At 36.9% G+C, this 24,195-nt stretch overlaps 1 protein-coding gene across 1 annotated transcript in view; it reads right to left on the bottom strand.

Moving 5' to 3' along the window:
- CACHD1 (cache domain containing 1) overlaps positions 1–24,195 on the bottom strand; it is a 226,490-nt gene that overhangs the window by 126,017 nt on the left and 76,278 nt on the right. The window contains exon 2 of the mRNA XM_012442790.3: positions 18,785–18,847. Coding sequence (XP_012298213.2) covers positions 18,785–18,847 — 63 coding nt within the window. The remainder of the gene's footprint in view (positions 1–18,784; positions 18,848–24,195) is intronic.

Raw genomic sequence — 24,195 nt, 5'->3', positions numbered from 1 at the left:
GTGTGTTACCTACAGCTGGAACATGGAATGAGGCACACCAGAGTGGGAGTTACATGTCTCTTTCTGCCCTGCCTCAAGGCCTCACTCGCTCCTCTCCAGCTGGGCCTGTCTGCAACACCCACTCCCCCTAAAGAACCAGTACCAGCCCCTTCATTTGTTTCCTTAGAGTGGGAACACAAATTCATGAGAATCAAGGAAATGAGGAAATGGCCTGATCTGTGGTTTTGCTCAAACACCACCACCACCAAAAAAAACATGCAACCAGAATTTCCAAGACTTAAATGTTTGTGTGGTAGTGGCAGTGATGGTGAGAGATTTAAAGATTCTGTTTTCTATAGATGGTATAGGTGTATATTTTTACATTTGTTTATTTGCGTGTTTTTATAAATGTACTTTTATATTTATATTTCTTTTTTTACAAATATAAAAATACTGGGCATACAAAGAGTAAATATGTGCCTGGAGTACAATTAGTAACTGTAAACAATAGATGTATACTGCTTTTTTGTGTACATAGATAATACATTACCTAAATGTGTGTATACACAGGGTGTGTGCATGGCTGTATGTAAGCAGGATTATCTCAGCTTACCTCAACACCAGGCACATACATTGACTAATGTACTATACATACCCCTGAAGTCAACAGGTCTATATTTAGGACAGAAATTTAAGCTTTCATGCATGCATTCACATATATTTTAACTTGCAAATATATATATATGTGTGTGTGAATATAGAACAGAGGTTACACGTATGTTTTCCTTAAAATAGAAACAAGATGGCTCCAAATCTCAAATGGGTGGGGATATGGGGAGCTGTCAGGTGGCTTCCTCTCTCTGTACCCACCTCGTTCTTTCCTAGCTGAACAATACTCCAAGCATCCTAACTATTGTCCAGGCTTCGTAAGGGAAGAGAGATCCGGAAGTTCTGAGAGGCATCTAAGGGTTGCTATATCCTCCAGGGAAACCGTACTAACAGAAGCTTACCAATCATAGTTCTACACTAAGAATGCCAATTAGTTATCAGCTTCTCGTGAGTGACAGAAAGGAAGCTCGTGATGTTGCACTTTCACAGACCCACGTACTGGTCTAACAGCTGCAGTTTTTCACTCACTTAATTAGCTAAAAGTTCTTATTTAGGAGGTACTTACTTTAAAACAAAACAAAACCCCTATAGCCCAACAGAAATTCCACAAGGATACAAATTATAACCAACTGTCTTAAGATTATGTTAATAATGGAATAATGATGATTGGGAAGAAAGACAAAAGAGTCATCAAGGACTTCACTTATTTTTATGTCTTGTTTATGTTCCTGCAGGATGATCCATTAGTAATATAATGCGCTTCCTCCTAAGGCTCCAGTTACATCCTTGTGATTTATGAGAGCTAAAAGCTTGTTGCTAACAGCACAGAAGGCACCCTCCACCATTGTTTTACTCCTGACAACTGAGGATTTAAACTTGATCTTTTCCTCATTTAGCAGCTAACTTTTCATCACAGTACTTACAATGTTTACATGTATGATTTATCTTATATCAGTTGATAGAAGACTCTCAAGAAAAAATAAACCACATTTATTTTAAAAATTGAAAATGTACAGGCGAATCTGCAGTAGAAAAAGTATGAAAAGCGACACAGCATATGTTTTTAGAACATGGTTAAGAACATGGGTTTTAGAGCTGGACCATTCTGGCTAAAAATCCCAATCTTATCACCTAATTCAACCATGATTTTAGGATGTCTCTGAGTCTCAATTTCCTCAAAATGGGGAAAAGAACTGTATTTGTATCAAAGGGTTGTGTCACAAATTTAATGAGATAACTTATGTGGGCAGTATTTGTTAAATAAATACAAACTATCAGGTTGAATAAATAAAATCTTTTCCAAAATGCAACACAATTTACATCTGTACTAATTCTTGCACCCATTTGGCATTTGTTAGGATTCTAGAGAAAGACACATAATTTGAACAGATCTGAAGGTAATGCCACACTAGATGAGATCCACAGTCCACCAGGGAGTCACCCTCAAGAGACTAGCAAGAAATATCAAATGCATGAACAAATGGCTCTTGCAATTTAACAATGTCCTTGGGATAAGCTCTTTGTTTCTCTTCCTACAATGCCAAGTATATAATAACTCAACAAATGTGTGCTGAGTTCATCACCTGCCTACCACTTACTAGAGGTATGCTCAGAATTTCTCCCTCAAAGAGATCATAATCTAGTTTATCCACTCATTCCCCAATATCTACAAAGCACTACAGTGTGAATTATTCTGTTGTGGTCCCTGTACTCAGGAGTTTAACTTCCACAAGAAACTTAGTTTTGGCTTTTAGAGGAGGCAACACATACCATTTACTCTCTGCAATAAACATATACATACCTTAATAATATTTAACTCAAGCTAAAAGCTCTCATACATATATGTGAACATATTAGCTTTTAGTTCTAATATTTATTTTTTTCTTGCCTCTTCCAAACTTTAAAGAGCATCCCCAATCACAATATTGTTGTATATTTTAAAAAGAAATTTAAATTCAGTTTTGCATAATTTTTGCTGTAGTATGATTGTTTATAAATCTTTCCTTTAAAAGAAAAAAAGCAATAGACCTTTTTAAAAAAAAAAAAAAAAAAAAGCCTCATTCTAAGCCTCAATATACCAAACAAATAAGAGGAATTGCTGGGGGAAAAGGAAAGACTATTTTTTTTTTTTTTTTTAAAAAGCCTCATACTAAGCTTCAATGTACCAAACAAATAAGACAAATTCTTAGGAGAAGAAGTGAGGAGGACAGAACCTAGCCCCTTCTATTCTGTGGTAAGATAGGCAGTACCTCCCCCATACCTTGGGGAAAAAAAAAAAAATTGAAAACATATAGTGGAGCACTGAATCTAAATACACTTGAATCTAAAATCAATTTTCTAACCCCCTACTTGGGTGACCTTGGAAAGGGAATTTCTTTGTGCATAATTTTCCTTGTTAGTAAATATGGAAGAGTTATTTTTGAGGATTATTAATTCATGCAGCAAATTTTTACTGAACACCTACCATATACTACATGGACATAGTTTTAATAGTGCAGTGGGGCACATCAGGAAATGAAATAGACAAAAATCCATGCCCTCATGGAGCATTCTATTAGGGAAAGATACACAGTTAAAAACATAAATACATATCTATGTCCTGTATGATAAACTGTAAGGAGATAAAACAAGAGAAGGGGGTAAGAAGTAAAGAGAGATTCAATTAATACAATTTATAAATGTGTGGTCAAGGAACCTGAGAGGTATCATTTCAACCAAGAATAAAAGGATGTAAGGGAACCAGCCAAAGTGATTATGTGAGAAAAGATTTAATCATAGTGCTTAATTAATCATATGTTCAATAAATATTGCTGATTATTACACAGCCAGTACAATATAAACAAAGAAAACAGTAAAGTTAGATTAAACATCCTGTTACTGCCACATTCATTTCTGAGGTCTTGGACCATTTATAGTTATTACCTCTCTGAAATAGTTTATTCCTATGGAAAATAGGATAATAATACCTGTTCTTCTTTTGCATTAAGAGGATAAAATGAGAAAATGTGTGTAGAAGCACAAAGAAAATCAATAAAGAAACATAAATATTAGAACAATCAGGTCTCCTCTAAGGCTCTCTTTTGGAAATGACAGACAACCATCTTATCTTATTCACAAGGAATACAATGATTTGATAAGCGGCTCAGGAAGAGGGTTTCTAAGATAATAAAAACTAGCTTTTCTGTAGAGTCAGACCAAAAACAGTAAGAGCTAAGACAGACATAGATTGATTTCCAATCAAGGAAAAATAAACACTAAATCTGGTAAACTTGCCAGGGCTCTGGCTGGACAGAACAGCTCCCTGTTTACCCTGGTCCTTGCTTGATTCACTGTAAATTCCCCAACTGGGTGGCATCAATACCTCTCAAGCTTTCTTTTGCCTTCTTACAGATTTAGTGCCTTCCACCGGCTCATTCAATAAACATTTAGCAAGCACAATCAACACAGAGCCAAGTGTGGATCTGGGTAAAAGGGTGAACTAAACCAAGACCCAACCTGAACAAATTCCCTGGGGACAGATGAGGGAAAAGTTGAGGACAAAGAAAGAATGGAATTCATCCACCACACCTTCCAGATTCCTGTAGCCTGGACAAGTCTGAGCCTTTAACATACTTTGGTAGGTAAAATTGTAAACAAAATGAGAGCCCTCAGGCTACCACCACACTAGATTATACTTGGCAAGGCAATCCCAAATCCAGATCCTGGAAATATGAATATTGAGGTGCCAGAATATCTCCAGTCATTACTCCAACTATGTATTAAATGCCTGCCTCGTGCTCCACTCTTCTGCACCTGCTCTTCCTTGTCTAACCACTGTCCCTTTTCTTCTTGTGGCCCAGTACACAATTCAAGAACACAATCAAACTTTCCTACAGTGGAAGTGTTTGAGAGTAGAAATACAGGAGTAATACAAATGCAAAGCTAATAAAATGTCCAGTCTCACACTTCTCAGTTAGTTTGGGTTCTACTTAAAGCCTCCACTAGCCCCTTCCAGGGCCTTTCTGTGAATATTCTCTCTTGAAAATTCCCCTTTTAAAGTTTATAGATTTTTTCCTTCTAGGCCTTACCCAAGAGGATTAAATAACAAATCAAGAATAGCAATCTTCTCTGTAGCACACTGCAGGGGAGAGGAAAATGGCATCCCTCTACCCTTCTAGGTTCCTTGGCTGGGTTACAAATTAAACTGACATAAGACAGAAGAAAGACTTATGTAAATATTTAATTACATAAGTATGCACAGGAGTCTCACAAAATAGAAGCCTCAAAGAAGGTCAGATGATTGATACTGATACAGCATCCCAAGTTACAGAAAGGTATGGGGGCTTGGGGCTTCTGGGGGAGGGGGTGGTGACACAAGTTATGGGAGGGCGAGGGGAGGAAATGTATGGGGGATAAAGGTTGCCTTGTTATACAGATAAAAAGTCGGTAATAAAAGTTATTTCTGAGCAGCCCTCAGTAGAGGTAATAGTCTGTCTGGGCATAAGGTCAACCTCTCGCCTCCCCTCCTGTGTTCTGAGTTAATCTTCCCTGGTTGATAAAAATTCCCAAGGAGGGGATTCATGACAATTGAGTTCCTTTCGGAGGATCTGTCTTTAGACAGATAAGAGAAGCTCAGAGAAAAGGCTCTGCACGCAAGGGGTACTCAGAAAAAGCCTCTCCTTGCACCTGCTGTTCCCCAAGTGCTCTCAGTTCAAAGTAATATTCTGGGATGACATTTTATAAACTCTTTCAGTATCCTTATATTGACATTATAGCACCCTTTTGTATTCTAGAAGCAGAACACAAAATACTGAATGCCTGCTACAGAGTAGGCAACCACATAAGCTTTGAAACAACCTTGTATCTACATTTTATAGATAAAATTTATGTAGACACTGAAAGGCTAAATACCAGTTAAAAATTGAACAGTAAATGACAGAGTCTTGCTTGGACCTTGAGTTTTCCATCTCAAAGACGAGGCTCTTTAATTCTGTATCCCATGCTACCCTTACTGGGGCTGTCCAAAAAGAGTAGAGAAAAGTTTCCTAACCTCTTTGGCCTTGTCTCCTATCTGAGGTCCTCTCAGCTCTAAAATTCTAAAACATCACATTAGTTAGGATTGATGATTCACATTGGGGAACATAAAGTGCTGTCTCTTTGAGGTTCACCCTCAATTCAAAATTTTCTTAAAGAAAGAGCTATTCTGTGTTTGTAGGCCACATGTAAATTGTTCTGCTACAGGGCATCTTTATTCTCTTATGAATAAAAGGATACAATTTTGTGCAAGATCTACATCTAGATGTAGACCTTGCTTTCAGATGAATTCTAGTTTGTTGCTTTGACCTTGTCCGAATCCTTCATGTCTAGAGCCTTGAGTTTATACTTGAGTAAAATAATTATTTGGAGTATTAATACGTGCTAAGTACAATTTTCTTATAAAACCAAACTGCTTCTCCTTGACTATGTCCCAGCAGATATTTGGAAAAATAAAACATTACATTTTAAACCTTTCTGGTAAAATACTGATTATCAAATAACAATTCAGAAAAATAATCTAAAAAACTGTCTGTCAGAATATATTTTAAATGCTAGAGTATGGGGGTGGGGGGCAGAAAAATTCTTAAATCCCTGAACACTATGTGTGCAGGGCAAACTCTATCTAAAGATAAACTGAGATGAGATTTGAGCAGTTGTCTAAAATATAGATGAGTAGTTTGAGTCCAGTCAAGTTAATTGCCTGCTAAAACAAACAAATACTCCTCACAGGAATATAACAGAATCTAGATTTTTCCATAATACCAAGATATAACCAAAAATTTTTGACATATGAAGCAAAAAGCAGTGTGACCAGTTCTCAAGAGAAAACACAGTTAACAGAGATCAACCTCAAAGCATTTTTAGATGTTATAATGAGCAGCCAAAATTTTAAAGCCGCTATTATAAATATTCTCAAGAATGCAAACATAATATGCTTGAAAAAAACAAGAAATTTCAGTAAATAGATTAAAAAGAAACAAATGGAAATTCTCTGTAGCTGCAAAAATACAATATCTGAAAATTAAAAATATATCTGAAGTAGCAGAATGAAGATAAGAAGAATAAACTACCTTTATATAATATGAAGATCCAAGAGAAAAAAATTAAAAAAGAAAAGAGAAGGAAAAGGCATTGTCTTGGGATTTGTAGTAAGACATCAAAAGATCTAGCATACCTATTAATCAGAGACCTAGAAGGAGAGCAAAGAATGAGATAGAAAATATATTTGAAAAAATAATGGTCCCAAAGTCCCCAAATTTGATGAAAGACACAAATTTACAGATTCAAAAAGCTCAACAAACACCAAGCAGAATAAATATTAAAACTGTTATGTCTAAGGACGCATAATCATAGTCAAATTGCAAAAAACCAGGAAGCAGAGAAAGAAAAATCTTGAGAGCAGCCAGAATAATTAAATGAATAGACAAACAAACAAAAAACACTGTATATGGGGTAACAAAAACTTTCACTGATTTACTGTCAGAAACTATGGAGTCCAACAGAGAGTGGAACATTTTTAAAGTTCAAAAAAACAAACTGTCAATTCACAATTCTATCTAAAGCAAAAACATCTTTTAAGAAAATGGGCAAAATAGAAACTTTTTGTTTTGTTTTGAGACAGGGTCTTGCTCTGTTACCCAGGCTGAAGTGCAGTGGCACCATCACAGCTCACTATAGCCTCAACTTCCTTGGTTCAACTAATCCTCCCACTTCAGCCTCCTGAGTAGCTGAGACTACAGGCAAGTGCCACCATCCCTAGATAGTTAAAAGTTTTTTTTTTTTTTTTTTGTAGAGATGGGGGTCTCCCTATGTTGCCTGGGCTAGTCTTGAACTCCTGGGCTCAAGCAATCCTCCCACCTCAGCTTCTCAAAGTGCTGGGATTACAGGTGTAAGCCATAGCACGTATCTGAGAAACATTTTCTGTGTACACAAAATAATGAAAAACTAAGATAATTGGTCACTAGAGCATCTTCACTACAAGAAATACTAAAGGAAATTCAGATTCAATATCAGTTGTTATCTTATGTGAGAATATACAATATTTTTTAAATTTTAATTTCATTAAATATGGCAATTTAGAGCAAAAGCTATAACATTTTCTTGTGCAGTTTGTAATATATGCTGATGTAACAGATATAATAACTAGCATAAAGGATAGTGTTAGGGAAATGAACCTGTAAGTTGCAAGGGTTTTAGATTTTGTGTGAAGTTGATAGAATGTTAATAGATAAAATTCAAAAGTGGGTTGGGAAAGAGAAGCTAATTTAAAAAAAAAAAAAGAAAAAAGTAAAATAAATGTTAATTTATTAAATATTGCCAATAAAAAAATCAGAAATTTTCAGAATAGATTTTTAAAAAGCAAGTCTCAATTACATGCTATCTATAATTGAAAGTAAATGCTTCTGAAAAGGTGCACCACGTAAACACTAAGTATATAAAGGATAGAAGTGCTATATCAATATCAAGTAAAACAGACTTCAAGGAGAGAATAATATTACTGGAGAATAACATTTCATAATGTTCTAATTCACAACTCATCAGGAAGACATGATCATCTTAAATGTGTATATAAGAACATATCAGGCAAAAATGGACAGAATTAAAGAAAAAAATACAATTCCACCATTATACTTGAATATTTTAACATCCCTTTCAACAAATGATAGAAAATAAAAATCAAACAAAATAAAAATCAGCCAAAACACAAATGATTTGAACAACACTATCAACCACCTTAATACATAAAGAACACCTAAAAACTGCAGAACACATGTTCTTTTCAAGTTCACTTGGTATATCCACCGAGATTGATCCATATGTGGAGCCATAATACCCAGGTCTCAGTTAATTAAAAAGGACTGAAATCAAACAGAGTATGTCATCTGATTACAATGGAATTAAATTAGAAATCAATAACAATAAGATATCTAAAGACTCCAAATGTTTTCAAAATTGAATAACATACTTAAAAGCATGGGTCAAAAATTTAAAAATCGCAAGAGAAATCAGAAAATATTTAAAACTGAATGATGATAGAACTACACCATATGTCTGTGCATGTCCTTTGCCTACTTTTTAATGAGGTTGTTTGTTTTTCTCTTGTAAATTTGTTTAAGTTCCTTATAGATGCTGGATGCTACACCTCTGTCACATGTATAGTTTGCAAAAAATTTTCTTCCATTTTGTAAGTTGTTTGTTTACTCTGTTGGTAGCTTCTTTTGCTGTGCAGAGGCGCTTAAGTTCAATTAGATCCCATTTGTCAATTTTTGCTTTTATTGAAATTGCTCTTGGTGTCTTTGTCGTGAAATCTTTGCCTGTTCCAATGTTCAGGATGGTTATTGGCTAGCTTGTCTTCCAGGGTTTTCATAGCCAAACTAGTTTTATCAAGTCAGTACCCTAAATCCAAAAAGTGACAAGTGATATGGGAAAAAAGGAAACATGTAATAAGGAAAAGGAAAATCAAGAGCACGGAAGCAGCGTGGGCTGCAGCTTTGAATATGGTGCTCACCTCATTGAGAAGGTGACATGAGACAACAGACTTGAAGGAGGTGAGGACCCATAGGGATCTTTGTCTGAACAGCACCTTTGTGTAAAGGAATGTGCCTAGAAAGGCAAGGAGGGAAGCATGCTGTTCCGAAGACCCACGTTAGGAAGATCTATCAAGGAAGATGAAAAGGATCAACTGTTCAATACTAATGTTAGTTAAGTAAATGAGGAATTAGCAAAGTAGCGGTCCTTGGTAACCTTAAAGAGAGCAGTTTTGTGCGACTTGCAGGACTGAAGTAGGCTTAAAAGAAAATGGCAGAACTGGATCTAATGAGTGTGGACACCTCTTTTGATAGGCTGTGACTCAAAGGGAAAGAAAGAAATTAGACAGCAGTTGGAGAGGAAACTGGGGTCAAGAAAAGGGTCTTTTGTTTGTTTAATATAGATGAAATGTGTTTACATGGTGATGGGTGTGATCCAAAGGAGATTAAAAACCACAGAAGAGCAGGGAGGCCTACTAGAGGAATGCACTTGACCAAATGTCAGGTATATCTCCTATCTAAGCAGTTCTCTTGGTTCTCTCTGACCCATTTCAAAAGAATTCTGAAATCCTCTAAAACCATTGCTGCCATCGATTCAATAGTTTCTGTAACACTATGAAAATATGCTTAACATTTCATTGAGTAAATTATTAATAGAAATAATTAGTAGAGCATTTGAGAAAAAGTTAGGGCAAACTCTTGAAACAAGTCCAAGGTGGCTCTGATCCATTTAATGATCCAATGAAGCACCCCAAGAAGCTCCTTCTCCTTTTGTTTCTTCTTTATGTTTTATACACCATATTCTGCTACTTTCTGAGGCACTCGCTCAAAAATTTATTTTTCTTGATTCAGGTTCAACTTCATGTAACAAGCTTACATGCACACACAACTTAACTTCTTAAAGTATTCAAAGATGAAGTCTATGGGAGGTGTTCCACACCAGAATGTGTGCATGGAATTTTAATTTTTCCAAGACTGTTGCCATAGTTTCTTTGGCAACAAAACTACATATAGTGAACTAATTAAGGATTTAAAAAACATCGTTAGACAATTTAGACCCACACTCTGATGGTCAGTTTAAAAGAAATAATGAGTAAAAAGCAAGGGAAAGTGTATACCCTAGAGAGTATTGTGGTAAGAGTAAAAAAAAAAAAAAAAAATCACAAAATGTTTTTTATTAGTGTTAATTCCTTTGCTCCCCTAATCAGAAAATATTAACAACATGTTAGATTTTCTGCCAAGTTAGATACTATGCACAAGAAAGATCCAACTATCAACAAGATTTGATTAGTAAAGAAGGAGGGCAAGAACCCATGGGGATCTAGTTTTCATTAACTGAAAGGAGAAATGATGGATAGAAAACGCAAGCCAGAATTTTAGATAATACAAAATATACAAAACCAAACATAAAGAAACAGTTCCCTTTCACCTAAAGGTTGTGAGCTAAAACAGCACATAGGTCAATAATCTGCTTTGAATAATTAACCTATTTTTAGTTTATCAGACAAATCCTATAAGCAGTTACAATTGTTCTTATAACTATTAAGAAGCGGGGAAAGTGCTGAATGGCTGTTAGGAAGACTGAGTTCTCAAACAAGGTGGAAGCAGGAAATCTAGGAGGTAAGCCCATGTCACACCCTGCTTTCTCCCTGAGAATGTGGGCATAATCTGGAGACCTTGAGCTTCTACTTTGATGACAGCACAGAGCACCAGGGACAGGAGATAAACCTCAGAGTTTGGCCAAGATGGGAAACCAAGGAATCTAAATGGAGGGAGTGTTACCCAACCAGATTTCAAAACTTGTTATAAAACTAGTCACTAAGATAATGTGGTACTGGCACAAGGATAGATAAATAGACTAAGGGAACCAAATCAAATTCATACATACACAGGAACTCAACTAATGTCAGAAAACACACTGAAAACAAAGAAAGGACAGATTGTTCCATAGACAGAGATAGAACATTTGAAAGCATACATGGGGAAGAAAAGGAAATTGGATACCTACTTCATATCCAATACCAAAATCAATTCCAGGTGGATAAAAGTCTTAAATGAGACCAGGCACGGTGGCTCACGCCTGTAATCCTAGCACTTGGGGAGGCCGAGGCAGGCAGATCACCTGAGGTCAGGAGTTTGAGACCAGCCTAGTCAACATGGCGAAACCCCATCTCTACTAAAAATACAAAAATTAGCCACGCATGGTTGTGGGCACCTGTAGTTCCAGCTACTCAGGAGACTGAGAGAAGAAGAATCCTTCGAACCCAGGAGATGGAAGTTGCAGTGAGCCAAGATCGAACTACTGCACTCCAGCCTGGGTGACAGGGTGAGACTCCATCTCAAAAAAAAAAAAAAATTAAATGGGAGGGAGAAGTTTTAGAAGGCAATATAGGAGAATACCTTTATTCTCCTATATAAAAGGCCAATTTTTAAAAAAACTGAGTTAAAATTAAAACCTTAATTCTTTAAAAGATAAAACGAGACCCTGTGCAGTGGCTCATGCCTGTAATCTCAGTACTTTGGGAGGCCAAGAATGGTGGATTGCTTGAGCTCAGGAATTCAAGACCAGCCCAGGCAACATGGCAAAACCCTATGTCCACAAAAAAATACAAAAATTAGCTGGGTGTGGTGGTGTCTGCCTGTGGTCCCAGCTATTGGGAGGCAGAAGTGGGAGGATTGCTTGAGCCCCACAGGTGGAGGCTGCAGTGAGTCATGACTGTACCACTATACTCAAGCTGGGGAGACAGAGCGAAACCCTATCTCAAAATAAAACAAAACATAAAAACAATAAAATGAGATGAAAAGACAAGGCAAAAACTGAAAGGACTTATTTATGAATCATAAATCTGCACAGCAATCTAATATGGTAAGTACCAGCCACATGTACCTATTTTATTTAAAATTTAATTATCAGTAGCTCTAGACACATTTCAGGTACTCAGTAGTCATGTGTGGCTGGTAGCTACTCTACTGGCACTGATACGATACATCATCATCTCAGAAAGTTCTCTTTGGACAGCACTGATCTAGAACATATACAGCATTTTTAAACTTCTAAATTAAACAATGAAAAAAATGGACATGGAGCATTAATAGACATTTAACAGAACAAAAACATAAAAATGAACTATAAACATGCAAAAAGGTATTTCAACCTCATTAGTAATCAGAGTGAAGCAAATGAAACCTGGTACCATTTTGGACACCCCACATTTGGCAAAGGATTAAAAATCAGATAATATCAGATATTAAAGGAGATGCAGATAAGCAAGTGACCCATAACAACCAATTGGGGAGGCAGTTTGGCATTATCCAGCCATGTTGAACACTGACACCCAGCACTTCTACTCCTCCTGAGCTGAATACTCACCATTTAGGGCACTTGGAAATGTGTGTGGAGACACACACACAACACACAGTTCTACCATCACTCCAGCCATGTTGAACACTGACACCCAGCACTTCTACTCCTCCTGAGCTGAATACTCACCATTTAGGGCACTTGGAAATGTGTGTGGAGACACACACACAACACACAGTTCTACCATCACTAAGTTGGCAGGAGGCCAGGGATAATAAAATCCCTGCAATTAAAGGAATTATTCCATCTGTACTGTGTCCAGAGGTTATAAACAAAAATCAAAACATTAGAAAAAATAAAAAAGTAAGTCAGGTTTAGTGGAGCACATGTAGTCCCAACTATTTGGGAGGCTGAGGCAGGAGGATTGCTTGAGTTCAGGAGTTTGAGGCTGCAATGAGCAATGATCATGCCACTGCACTCCAGCCTGGGCAACAGAGTGAGAACCTGTCTCTTAAAAAACAAAACAACAACAAAATTAGAACCAGTCCAAACAACATCAGCTATAAAATGGACACATAAATTGCATATAAAGGAATACCATAGAATTGGAAATAAATGACCCTTAATTACAGATGTCAACATGGGTGCTTCTAAGGAATATGAAACTGACTGAAACTAGCAAGATACATGAATATAACATATCCTCAGAATGTATATAAAGAACAAAAACAGTCAAACTCAAAACTAATTTGGGGATAAGTACATATAAAACAAATAAAAGGAGAGAGATCCAAGATGGCTGATGATTAGCAGCTCGGACACATACCTCCCAGTGAAAGCGCAAAGAACGAGAGGACGCCACACTTTCAGACAAATATTAGTTGCTCACGGACCAGGAGATTCCCAGTGGAGGAGCTCCACGGGTCGCCAGGGCGACTCTTGTGGCCGGCGTGGCGGTTTTGCTGGTGCCTTAGCACGCCAGTTCTTGGTGCAGAGTCCGGAGATTCCCGGGCAGAAAAGCACCATCAATCTTAACACCGCTGTTTTGGCCGGCTCAGTGGATTGCTCAGATTTCGGCGCAGGGAATCAACAAGTTGGACGTCAGAGACCCAGTTAGAAAGTCGGTAATTATAAAGACGACAGACGGACAAATATATAATGAAGGGAAGAAACCAGCGTAAAAAGGTAGAGAATACTCAAAATCAGAATGCCTCTCCCTCTACAGGGGATTGCAATTCCTCATCAGTAACGGAACAAGGCTTAATAGATTACACGTGTGTTCCAATAACAGAAGCAGGTTTCAAAACGTGGGTGATAAGAAACTTCTGTGAATTAAAAGAACTTGTTCTAACCCAATGCAAAGAAACTAAGAACCTTGAAAAAAGGTTTGACGAAATGTTAACGAGAATGGACAATTTAGAGAAGAATATAAGTGAATTGATGGAGCTGAAAAACACAACACGAGAACTTCCCGAAGCATGCACAAGTTTAAACAGTCGAATTGATCAAGCAGAAGGAAGGATATCAGAAGTCGAGGACCAGCTCAGTGAAATGAAACGAGAAGACAAGAATGCAGAAAAAAGGATGAAAAGGAATGAGCAAAGTCTTCAGGAAATATGGGACTATGTGAAAAGACCTAATTTACGTTTGATAGGTGTACCTGAATGTGATGAAGAGAATGAATCCAAGTTGGAAAATACTCTTCAGGATATCATTCAGGAAAATTTTCCCAACCTGGCAAGGCAGGGTAATATTCAACTCCAGGTAATACAGAGAACACCACAAAGATATTCTTCAAGAAGACCAACCCCAAGGCACATAATCGCCAGATTTATTAGGGTTGAAATGAAGGAGAAAATACTAAGGGCAGCCAGAGAGAAAGGTCAGGTTACCCACAAAGGGAAACCTATCAGACTTACAGCAGATCTCTCAGCAGAAACCCTACAAGCCAGAAAAGAGTGGGGACCAATATTTAACATCCTTAAAGAAAAGAACTTTCAACCCAGAATTTCCTATCCAGCCAAACTAAGCTTTATGAGTGAAGGAAAAATTAAATCTTTTGCGAACAAACAAGTACTTAGAGAGTTCACCACCACCAGGCCTGCTTTACAAGAGCTTCTGAAAGAAGCACTATACATATAAAGGAACAACCAATATCAGCCTTTCCAAAAATACATCAAAAAGCAAAGAACTTTAACACAATAAAAAATTTACATCAACTAATGGGCAAAACAGCCAGTTAGCATCAAACGCTGGTATTAAACTTATATATATTTTAATTGGATAAAAAGCCAAAACCCATCGGTATGCTGCATCCAGGCCCATCTTACATGCAACAATACACAAAGACTCAGAGAGAAGGAGGAAGATTTACCAATCAAACAGAGAGTAAAAATATACTAATAAACAAAAAGCAGGAGATGCAATTCTCGCCTCTGATAAAGTAGACTTTAAAGCAACAAAGATCAAAAGAGGCGAGGAATGACATTACATAATGGCAAAAGGATCAATGCAACAAGAAGAGCTAACGATTCTATAGATCAATGAGATAGAAAATTAACAAGGATATTCAGAACTTGAACTCAGACCCGGAACAAGTAAACTTAATAAACATTTATAGAACTCTCCACTTCAAATACACAAAACATACATTACCACCTCACACCTATTCCAAAGGTGACTATATAATTGGAAGTAAATCACTCCTCAGTAATCGCATAGCATTTCATAGGTTTAAATTAAATATTGGTTGGCTGTTTGTTTGTTATCTTCTTCCCTTATTCCTTCCTGACTACATCATTAAGTATAATTATCAGTATAAAAGAGGTTTTCAATACCCATTACTAAATTGCATTCTAGCCTGGGCAAGAAAGCAATACTCCCATTCTCTCTCCCTCTTTTTTTACCTTCTCCCTCCTCCCCATTCTCTCTCTCTTTCTCTTCCTTTTTCCTCCTTCCTATTCTCTCTCTCTCTTTCTAAAAAAAAAAAAAAAAAAAAAAAAACAAATTAAAAAAAATTGCAAGGGAATTGCTAACAAAAAAATTAGGATAAAGCTACCTCTGAGAGGGAGGGAGGAAGATACTCTTTTTGGAATGTCATACAAGGGCCTTATGAGTTGGTAATACTCCATTTCTTTAGCCGGGTAGTAAGATGTTCATTTTAATATATTTCTTTATATGTGTGTTTTATACATGTCTCTGTATAGTTGATAAATTTCACGATTTTTAAAAAAGCCACCTTAATTATTACTAGCTGGAATCACTTCTGAACATTGCTAAGGTCATATAAGGGCCTTCTAAGTTTGGTAATGCTTCATTTCCTTAGCTGGGTAATAAGATGTTCATTTTAATATATTTCTTTATACATATGTTTTACACATATCTTTATATATTTGATAAATGTCACAATTTTTTTAAAAGCCAGCTTAATTACCTACTAGCTGGATCTGTGGTCTTTCCGAATTTTGCTAATAATAATACTACCACCTACCCCATGGAGTTGTTCTGAAGTTCAAAGGCAACAGAAGTGTGAGTAATTGTGATGGTAGATATTTTACAGAATAGAAAACAGACGAGGTAAGTATTTCCCTAAAGATTTCATTCTGGGTACTGTCCAGGACCACAGAGTCCAGAGTGTCTAAGCAGTTATTAAAGTCAAGAAGGTATTGAGGTCTCTGTGTTCTCACTGTAGAAATGAGAAAATCTCGTGTTCAGTTCAACCCATGGGAGAACCATCATAAAGAAGTGAAAGCAAATTTTTCAATGAATGTGTAAATATAAGCTTTTATTGTTATGTTGTAATAATGACCACAGCACTAAAAGGATCTGAAAATCATGTCACAGAAGAACTTACTTAAGACTTGTTTATACTAAAATTTAGGCTAAATGATAAAAATGACATAACCGTCCTCATTTTTGAGATAAACAAGAGACATAGATCTATTTCTTAAGGGTTCTTCCAGAGGGTGGACTGGAGAGACTGGAGGAATTTAAAAGTCAGTACCCTTCTGGTTCAATATAAAAAAGAACTTTTGACAATCAGTGAGATGACACACAGAATAGACTATATGATAATTCCCTTGCACTTGAATTATTCGGATAAAGACAGAGTTTAGCAGAGACTCCTGTATCTAATGAAAACATATATTTTTAAAATAAACTATGTTAAATTAAAAATACGGATCATAGGCTGGGCACAGTGGCCCATGTCAGTAATCCCAACATCTTGGGAGGCTACGACAGGAGGACTGCTTGAGCTCAGGAGTTTGACACCAGCCTGAGCAATGTGGCAAGACATCATCTTTACTAAAAACAGCAACAGCAGCAAATCAGCCAGGGACGTGGGCATGTGCCTGTAGTCCCAGCTACTTGAGAGGCTGAAATAGGAGGATTGCTTGATCAAGCCTGGAAGATGGAAGATGCAGGGAGCTATGATCACACCACTGCACTCCAGCATGGGCGACAGAGCAAGACCCTGTCTCAAAATAAAATAAAATAAAATAAAAATAATATAACTTTATGTCATATTTATTTCAAAAGCTAGCTGTCTTGCTTAATATCCATCAACTAGAAGTAACTTTTTTTACCTCTTGGAGTCCCAATTTCCTAATCTGTAATAAGAAACTTTTCTTTCGAGGTTATTTGGTAAAAATCAATATATATATGGAAGTTGCCTAGCACTGATATTCCATAAGTACTCAATCAGCAGCTATAATTTCTAAAATTATTATTAAAGGCTTCTAAACTTGTTACTAACTAGATAAATTTAAAATGACATCAGTGCAAGGAAAAAAAAAGCTTTCACATTTGAAAACAGCCTAAGTAAGAACTTCTATCTGTTACGTGAAGGAAAGAGACAAAACTGATATCCCTAGATCAGTTTCTTTAAAATGTTATCAAGCAGCCTCTGGTCTCCCAGAAAGTTTCCTTGAACATGCTGTGTTGAGAAATCTTCTCCCATAAAAAATTTTTTAAATTTCACGACCATAAAGAACTTTCTAGTTTGCTGAAATAAAAATAAGATAGGAATTATGAAGATAAGCTTAGCATAGCAAACCAAACCATATTTACTACAATAAATAAATCCTCAGGGCATCAGCTTTTAAAAATATCTAAAACTAAGAAAAAGAATATACATATATGTGACTACTTATATCCTCTATATTTAACCTGCAGAACCCAGTCTTTAAAAAGTCAATGTCTACAAACAGGAAATGCTGCACTTCAAGATTAAACCACAGTAAATTCTTATAAGTAAATAAGTATCCCGCAAACAACTTCACTATAATGACACTTGCACATCTTTTCTTCTTGTATAGTACTTTTGAAGTTCAGATCAAGTCACGCTCTTCTCCATGAACACAATAATGGTGGAATCTCAGAGAGTTTAAAGTGGTATGCAGTTTACTACAGTAATCTTTCTATTCTGTGGAAGCTCTCTGCTACATTCTGGTTTTTAGTTTAGTTCTGTTTTTTACTTGAGTTTCAAACCTAGCTTCAAATTACTAGTTGATGATCACATCCTGTAAAGAAGTTGGTGGATTCGCTGAAATTAAAACCAACTCGTATTTACCACTCTTCTTTTCAAGCACAGATCAATTATTTATAACCAGGTTCACCAACACTATGCTTTAGGAGGCAGTCCATTTGAAGTCAGCTATAAATAAAGTAAATAGACTCTGACCTCAAAACTTCTTGATTCCACAGAGAACTGAAAGAAGACAGGAGAAGAGAAGCAAAGGAAGAAAACAGAAAAAAAAAAGAGGAAAGAAAAAGAAAAGAACAAGAGAAGCCAACATCCAATGAACTGCTTCTATACCAGAATTTCCCATAGACAATTTTATTTCATTCCTGGTCAATTTGTCATCATTTAATTCTCACCACCCCATAAGGCAATATTTCTCTTATTTAAGACTGAGAAACTGAAATATAAATTCCTCTTATTTAAAGACTGAGAAACTGCAGCTCAAAAAGGCTAAATTGCTTACTGGGGCCACAAAGTAAGGAGGAAAACCTGAAATTGATATGGGGTCTGTCTGATTCCAAAGCCTGGGTACTTATTTTCCACATCAGATAATTTTCAATGTTTTTATATTTGACTCATTTAGGAATTTTTAAAACAAAAAGGAATTAAATAGCTCCAAATTATAGCATGGATAGCAGAAAACCATGCATATAACTTTTTAACCACCTCTAAGGATCCAAACTGTAAGGTTGTCACCATTACACATGCAATGCATGTGAAATTATATAGAGAGAAAGAACAGGAAACCTCAAGTGGAGACTGCTTGAAAAGAGTGATGAAGCGACATCTAAAAGCAAGACAAAGACAGGGAGTGTCATAACCTCTTACCTGCTGCACTTCACTTTCTCCATTTGAGATTTTCTCAGTGTAAACAAAAGAGTTGAATATCCGCTGTAATGAAAAGAAAACAAACATTAGATTTTCTAAGTAAATCATTTTCTATATGAGTATGTGAATAATTGTTTACAACAAATAGAATCCAGTAGAAAAAAAAATTTAATTAAAATGCAGTAATTTTACAGAGAGAAACCCAAGTATCAGCCAAAGTCAATCACATTTATGTAAGCAATACCCAGGCACCTCTGTAGTGAAATAAACCAGATGTTACACTATATTTTTCATTTTCAAAAAACATTTAATTATAGATTTCTGGAGTCCATGCCATTTTATCTGACTGGTATAATCTGACAAAGTTGTGTTCTCATTTAAATTCTGCATTCCCTGAATGCTGTAATTGTTTACAGACACTAACATCTAATGCAATAAAGCTCTTTAAAAGGGATTCTTTCCATATTCTCTCACGTCCCTGTTCAGCCAGTACCTACCCAATATTATCTATCACCTTGGTTACTCAAGCACCCCTCAGGAGAGTAACATAATAGGGTTTGCCAAATATGTGTGGACTTAAGAGAAGATCCAGTTCTTATATGCCAGGAAATATGACAGCCATGCCAAGACATTAGGCCAAACTACAGCACACAAGCACACACATTCTTCCACTGGATCCTCCCTAGCGGGTACCTATTCCTCCATACATTGCCTCTATTTAAAATGTCTCTGCAGACTTATGACTTTACCAAACTGCACTGTTACTGAGTAATCACAAAAGATTAACACACAACAAACTAAAAAATGAGAATCCAAGTTATGTATCTATTAAGAGGAGAAAAAAAAAGAGCAGCAGCTTCATCATTTATCTTCAAGCTTTTCTTTTCTTTTCTTTTCTTTTCTTTTTTTTTTTTTTGAGACAGAGTTTCACTCTTATTGCCCAGGCTGGAATGCAATGATGTGATCTTGGCTCATTGCAACGTCCGCCTCCAGGGTTCAAGTGATTCTCCTGCCTCAGCCTCCATAGTAGCTGAGATTACAGGCATGTGCCACCACGCCTGGCTAATTTGGTAATTTTAGTAGAGATAAAGTTTCTCTATGTTGATCAGGCTGGTATCAAACTCCCGGCTTCAGGTGATCCATTTGCCTCAGCCTTGCAAAGTGCTGGGATTACAGGTATGAGCCACCGCATCCGGCCTATCTTCAAACTTTAAAGACATCACTGAACTCTCCAGATGAGTAAGGAGTCAGACCTGGAGATATCAGCCAAAATTTCCTTCTTCCTTTCCATCCTACTGCCAAGGGTTTGTCTGCATCTGGAACAGCTTCCCAGACAGCCTAACACACCTGGCTGTGTGTTAGACAGCCTAACCCACCTAACATAACACATGGTTGTGGTAGAGAAGACAAGTGAAGCCAAGTTCATCATGTGCTGTACATCTAAACAGACCAAATGGTGGAAGATTAAGCTGTTGGGGATTAGAGGGAGGTTTTGGAGGGGCTGGGGGGTGAAGTGCCAGGTGGAGGGAAGCAAATAAACTTGAGAAGGACTGGGATGAAATTGCAGTCTGAAAAATTATAATTACAAATCATCATGGTGCCTCCTCCCATCATTCTCCAATGTGCCACTCATTCATTCAACAGATGTTTATTGTCATTTTCTCTTCTGAAAATGACTCTACTGATAGGAAAATTCACTACAGGTTTCTAGTAATGTTCATAACGATATTAACATTGGCTAATATTTACTGAATACTTACCACAGAGTGGACACTATTCTAAGCACATTAAATTTATTTAACTCTTATAAAACACCTTTGTGATAACACTATTTTCTCTATGTAGATGACGCTATTATCTCTATATAGATAACAGTATCATCTCTACATAGATGAGGAAACTGAAGCATATTTACTGAGGGCCTAGGCCAATGCAAATACTGTGCCTCACATGTATATTTTATTTAGTCTTCATCTCAAAATTACTGTAGCTTTAAAGATGAAAAACTAAGCATCTGGGAGATTAAATAACATACCCCCAAATGACTTAGCAAGGCTGGAATCTGAAACCAGGCAATGTGACTTCAGATCTGGTGCTCCTAACTCTATTGTCTTATAAGAATTTGCAACCAGGCACGGTGGCTCATGCCTGTAAAACCAGCACTTTGGGAGGCCCAGGTGGACAGATCACGCGGTCAGGAGTTCAAGACCAGCCTGGTCAACATGATGAAACACAATCTCTACTAAAAATACAACAATTAGCTGGACGTGGTGGTGGGCGCCTGTAATCCCAGCTACTCGGGAGACTGAGGCAGGAGAATTGCTTGAACCCAGGAGGTGGAGGTTGCAGTGAACCGAGGTCACACGACTCCAGCCTGGGCAACAGAGGGAGACTCTGTCTTTAAAAAAAAAAAAAAAAAAGAATTTGCTATATGGTTGCTTTACATATATTAAAATACACTCCAGTAAGGAGCTAACACCTTAACATAATGTAGATCAACAATCCCTGTGTAATTTCAAAATTCAAAAGGCTCTGAAAATCAAAAGTTTTACATAAAACATTTGTTAGCAAAATATGAAATAGCCTGAACTTATTTGGCAGTAAATCCTAATTTGAACTGATATGTATGTATAGTCCTTATTAAACCCCTTAGTGTGATATTCATACATTTTGATGCTAGATCTCACTACAGGTGTTTTACACTCAGGGGGCATTAGGATTCTAAATCCTGAAATACTCATTTTGCAAGCAGGATTAAGAACCTAGAGACCCCCATTCTTACAACTCCATGTTCCCAGATCTTTGGGGAACACCTTAGTTCACCATTATAATGCTCTTAGAGGCCTGGTCAATGTCATTACCACCCATGCCCCCAGAATATATTCTCTACTGTTATACAATTTGATTTTCAAAAACTGTTCGTAGTACCAATAATATATTTTTATTAAAAATAACATAAGTCATGTAGTGATTCCAGATCTTGATAAACACAGTCAATTTCTTATTTCCTTTCTGGTAGTGATATACCAATTGATACAGTATCTGTTCTATCTTGGCAGATGCTCCCACCAGAGCTGACTGAGGAAGGAGGCATGAACTACTCCTGATCCACCCTGCTCAAGCCAACACCCACAAAGGGCCAGATCAGATACTTCCTTCTCCTTTTTGTTAAAATAAAGGTGAATTCCTCAGAAGTAATAAGAAATATATGCCTGGAAGAGTTTGAGAGCCTGTGTTTCAGTCCCTATTTTACTCATTTATTATCTTAACAGGAGTGATTACTAATATTTTTATCTTAATAGATATTTTATGATATAAGCACTTTTATATTCTCTATATTTAATAAATGTGGGTGGGCAAAAGAAAATTTTAAAAGCAAAAAAGACGTTTTAAATATGAGCAGTGTTGATTCTGTAGACACCTATTTTTTATAACCCTGTATCTACCCCAGAAGTGAATGTGTTAAGTCAGAGTTTGGGGCTATCACTGATGCAAACTATTTATTTTGCCCTTTCTCCTTCCTCAAGTAGTTGGAGTATGGGATGGGGAAGAGCTTTAAGAACTTTAGTGAGATGCCATGGGAAGCCAGAATAACCTAGACAAATAACTCATGACTTAACCCATCAGCCACATCTGGTGCAAGGTTAAAAGTTCAGGCTTAGCCCAGGTGTGGTGGCTCACGCCCCTAATCCCAGCACTTTGGGAGGCCAAGGCAGGCGGATCACTCGAGGTTAGGAGTTCAAGACCAGCCTGGATAACATGGTAAAATCCTGTTTCTACTAAAAATACAAAAAATTAGCTGGATGCGGTGGCATGTGCCTAAAATTCCAGCTACTCTGGAGGCGGAGGCAGGAGAATCACTTGAACTCGGGAGGCGGAGGTTACAGTGAGCCAAGATCGCGCCATTGCACTCCAGCTTGGGCAACAAGAATGAAACTCTGTCTCAAAAAAAAAAAAAAAGAAGAAAAGTTCAGACTTACGTGTGTGCACAAGATCTCAAAGTACAGGGTGAATTTTCACTATGCTCTAGGTCAATGAACAATAATCGTCTTTCTTAACACACAGGGCCTGCTAAGTCCAGCTCCCAAAGTCTTAGTACTTTGATACTTTACAACTTCACATAAATTATTACATTTAATCTTCACAACAACTTTATATGAAGGCAGGGCAGGGGTCTGAAACCACATTTTACAGACTAAAAAACTATACCTCCAAAGGTACAAAATATATCATGGGTAAAAAGTCAAAGCATTGAGGCCTGAATATAGGTCTAGAGTTAAAAGCAGGCATTGTATTTAGCAAAGCTATTAAACAAATTCATTCATATCACCTTCTTCTTCTGTATGGTATAGGAATCCTAATACCTGCATGTAGGAAAAAAAAAATGAGCATATGGTGGGTGGGAGGTTCTATCCATTGTATTTTAAGTAAGATATATTGTCCAGGGTAATTAAAGAATCCCAGACAAAGGTTTTATTTTTTATTACTTTCTATTGCTACATAAAATTATAAAAGAAATAGAAGATGGGCTTTTGGGAACTTTTGTTTTTAATTTGAGAGCCAGGAATTCAAAATGATACACCTAGCAGATGTTTTTGTGACTTCAGGGTAAAGATTTTCCTGGTTAATAGAAGATTTGGAAAATGGAAATGGAAAGGAAAATTTTCCTAAAACATGAAAATGATAAGCCACTGGGCGCAGTGGCTCATGCCTGTAATCCCAGGACTTTGGGAGGCTGAGTCAAGTGGATCACTTGAGCTTAGAAGTTCAAGACCAGGCTGTCCAACATGGTGAAACACCGTCTATATGAAAAAACACAAAAATTAGCCAAATGTTATGGAACCCATGGATAGCCTCAGCTACTCAGGAGGCAGGGGTAGGAGAATCGCTTAAGCCCAGGAGGCAGAGGCTGCAGTGAGCCGAGATCGCACCATTGTACTCCAGCCTGGGTAAGAGTCAGCCTTTGCCTCAAAAAAAAAAAGAAAAGAAAAGAAAATGAAGAGCCATCATGACAGGTCTGATCCTTCAGTCCTTTTGGATGATTTACTAACAGTAACAGGGTTAGGGTATGGGTAGGCAGGGTGAACATTCTGCTTTATATTCCAAGTTGTCACTTTCGCTTATCCCAGCTCCCCGGAAGGCTAAAGGAATCCCAGAAATCTGAACTCTTAATGTGAACACAATTGGAAGGAAGCCAGAAGTTAACTCTCTTCACTTTGCAAATCCCTGTAAATGAAGCCAAAGATACTGCCTAGCCATTCCCATTACTTTCTTGTTCTTAAAATTCTTCATCAAATACTAAAACTAAAAATATGTTTTAGTATACAGTGAAAAGAATAAAATAGGTGAGGAGTTTTTAAATGTTATTTTAAATAGAAACATTTCACAGAATCTTCTTTGTTATATTTCTT

The sequence above is a fragment of the Aotus nancymaae genome, unplaced genomic scaffold (genome assembly GCF_030222135.1).
Source record: "Aotus nancymaae isolate 86718 unplaced genomic scaffold, 86718_ANA_hifiasm-v0.15.2.pri h1tg000007l, whole genome shotgun sequence".
In the NCBI taxonomy this organism is placed as follows: Eukaryota; Metazoa; Chordata; class Mammalia; order Primates; family Aotidae; genus Aotus; species Aotus nancymaae.
The sequence above is the reverse complement of the archived record's forward strand: the minus strand, read 5'-3'. Positions and strand labels throughout refer to the sequence as shown.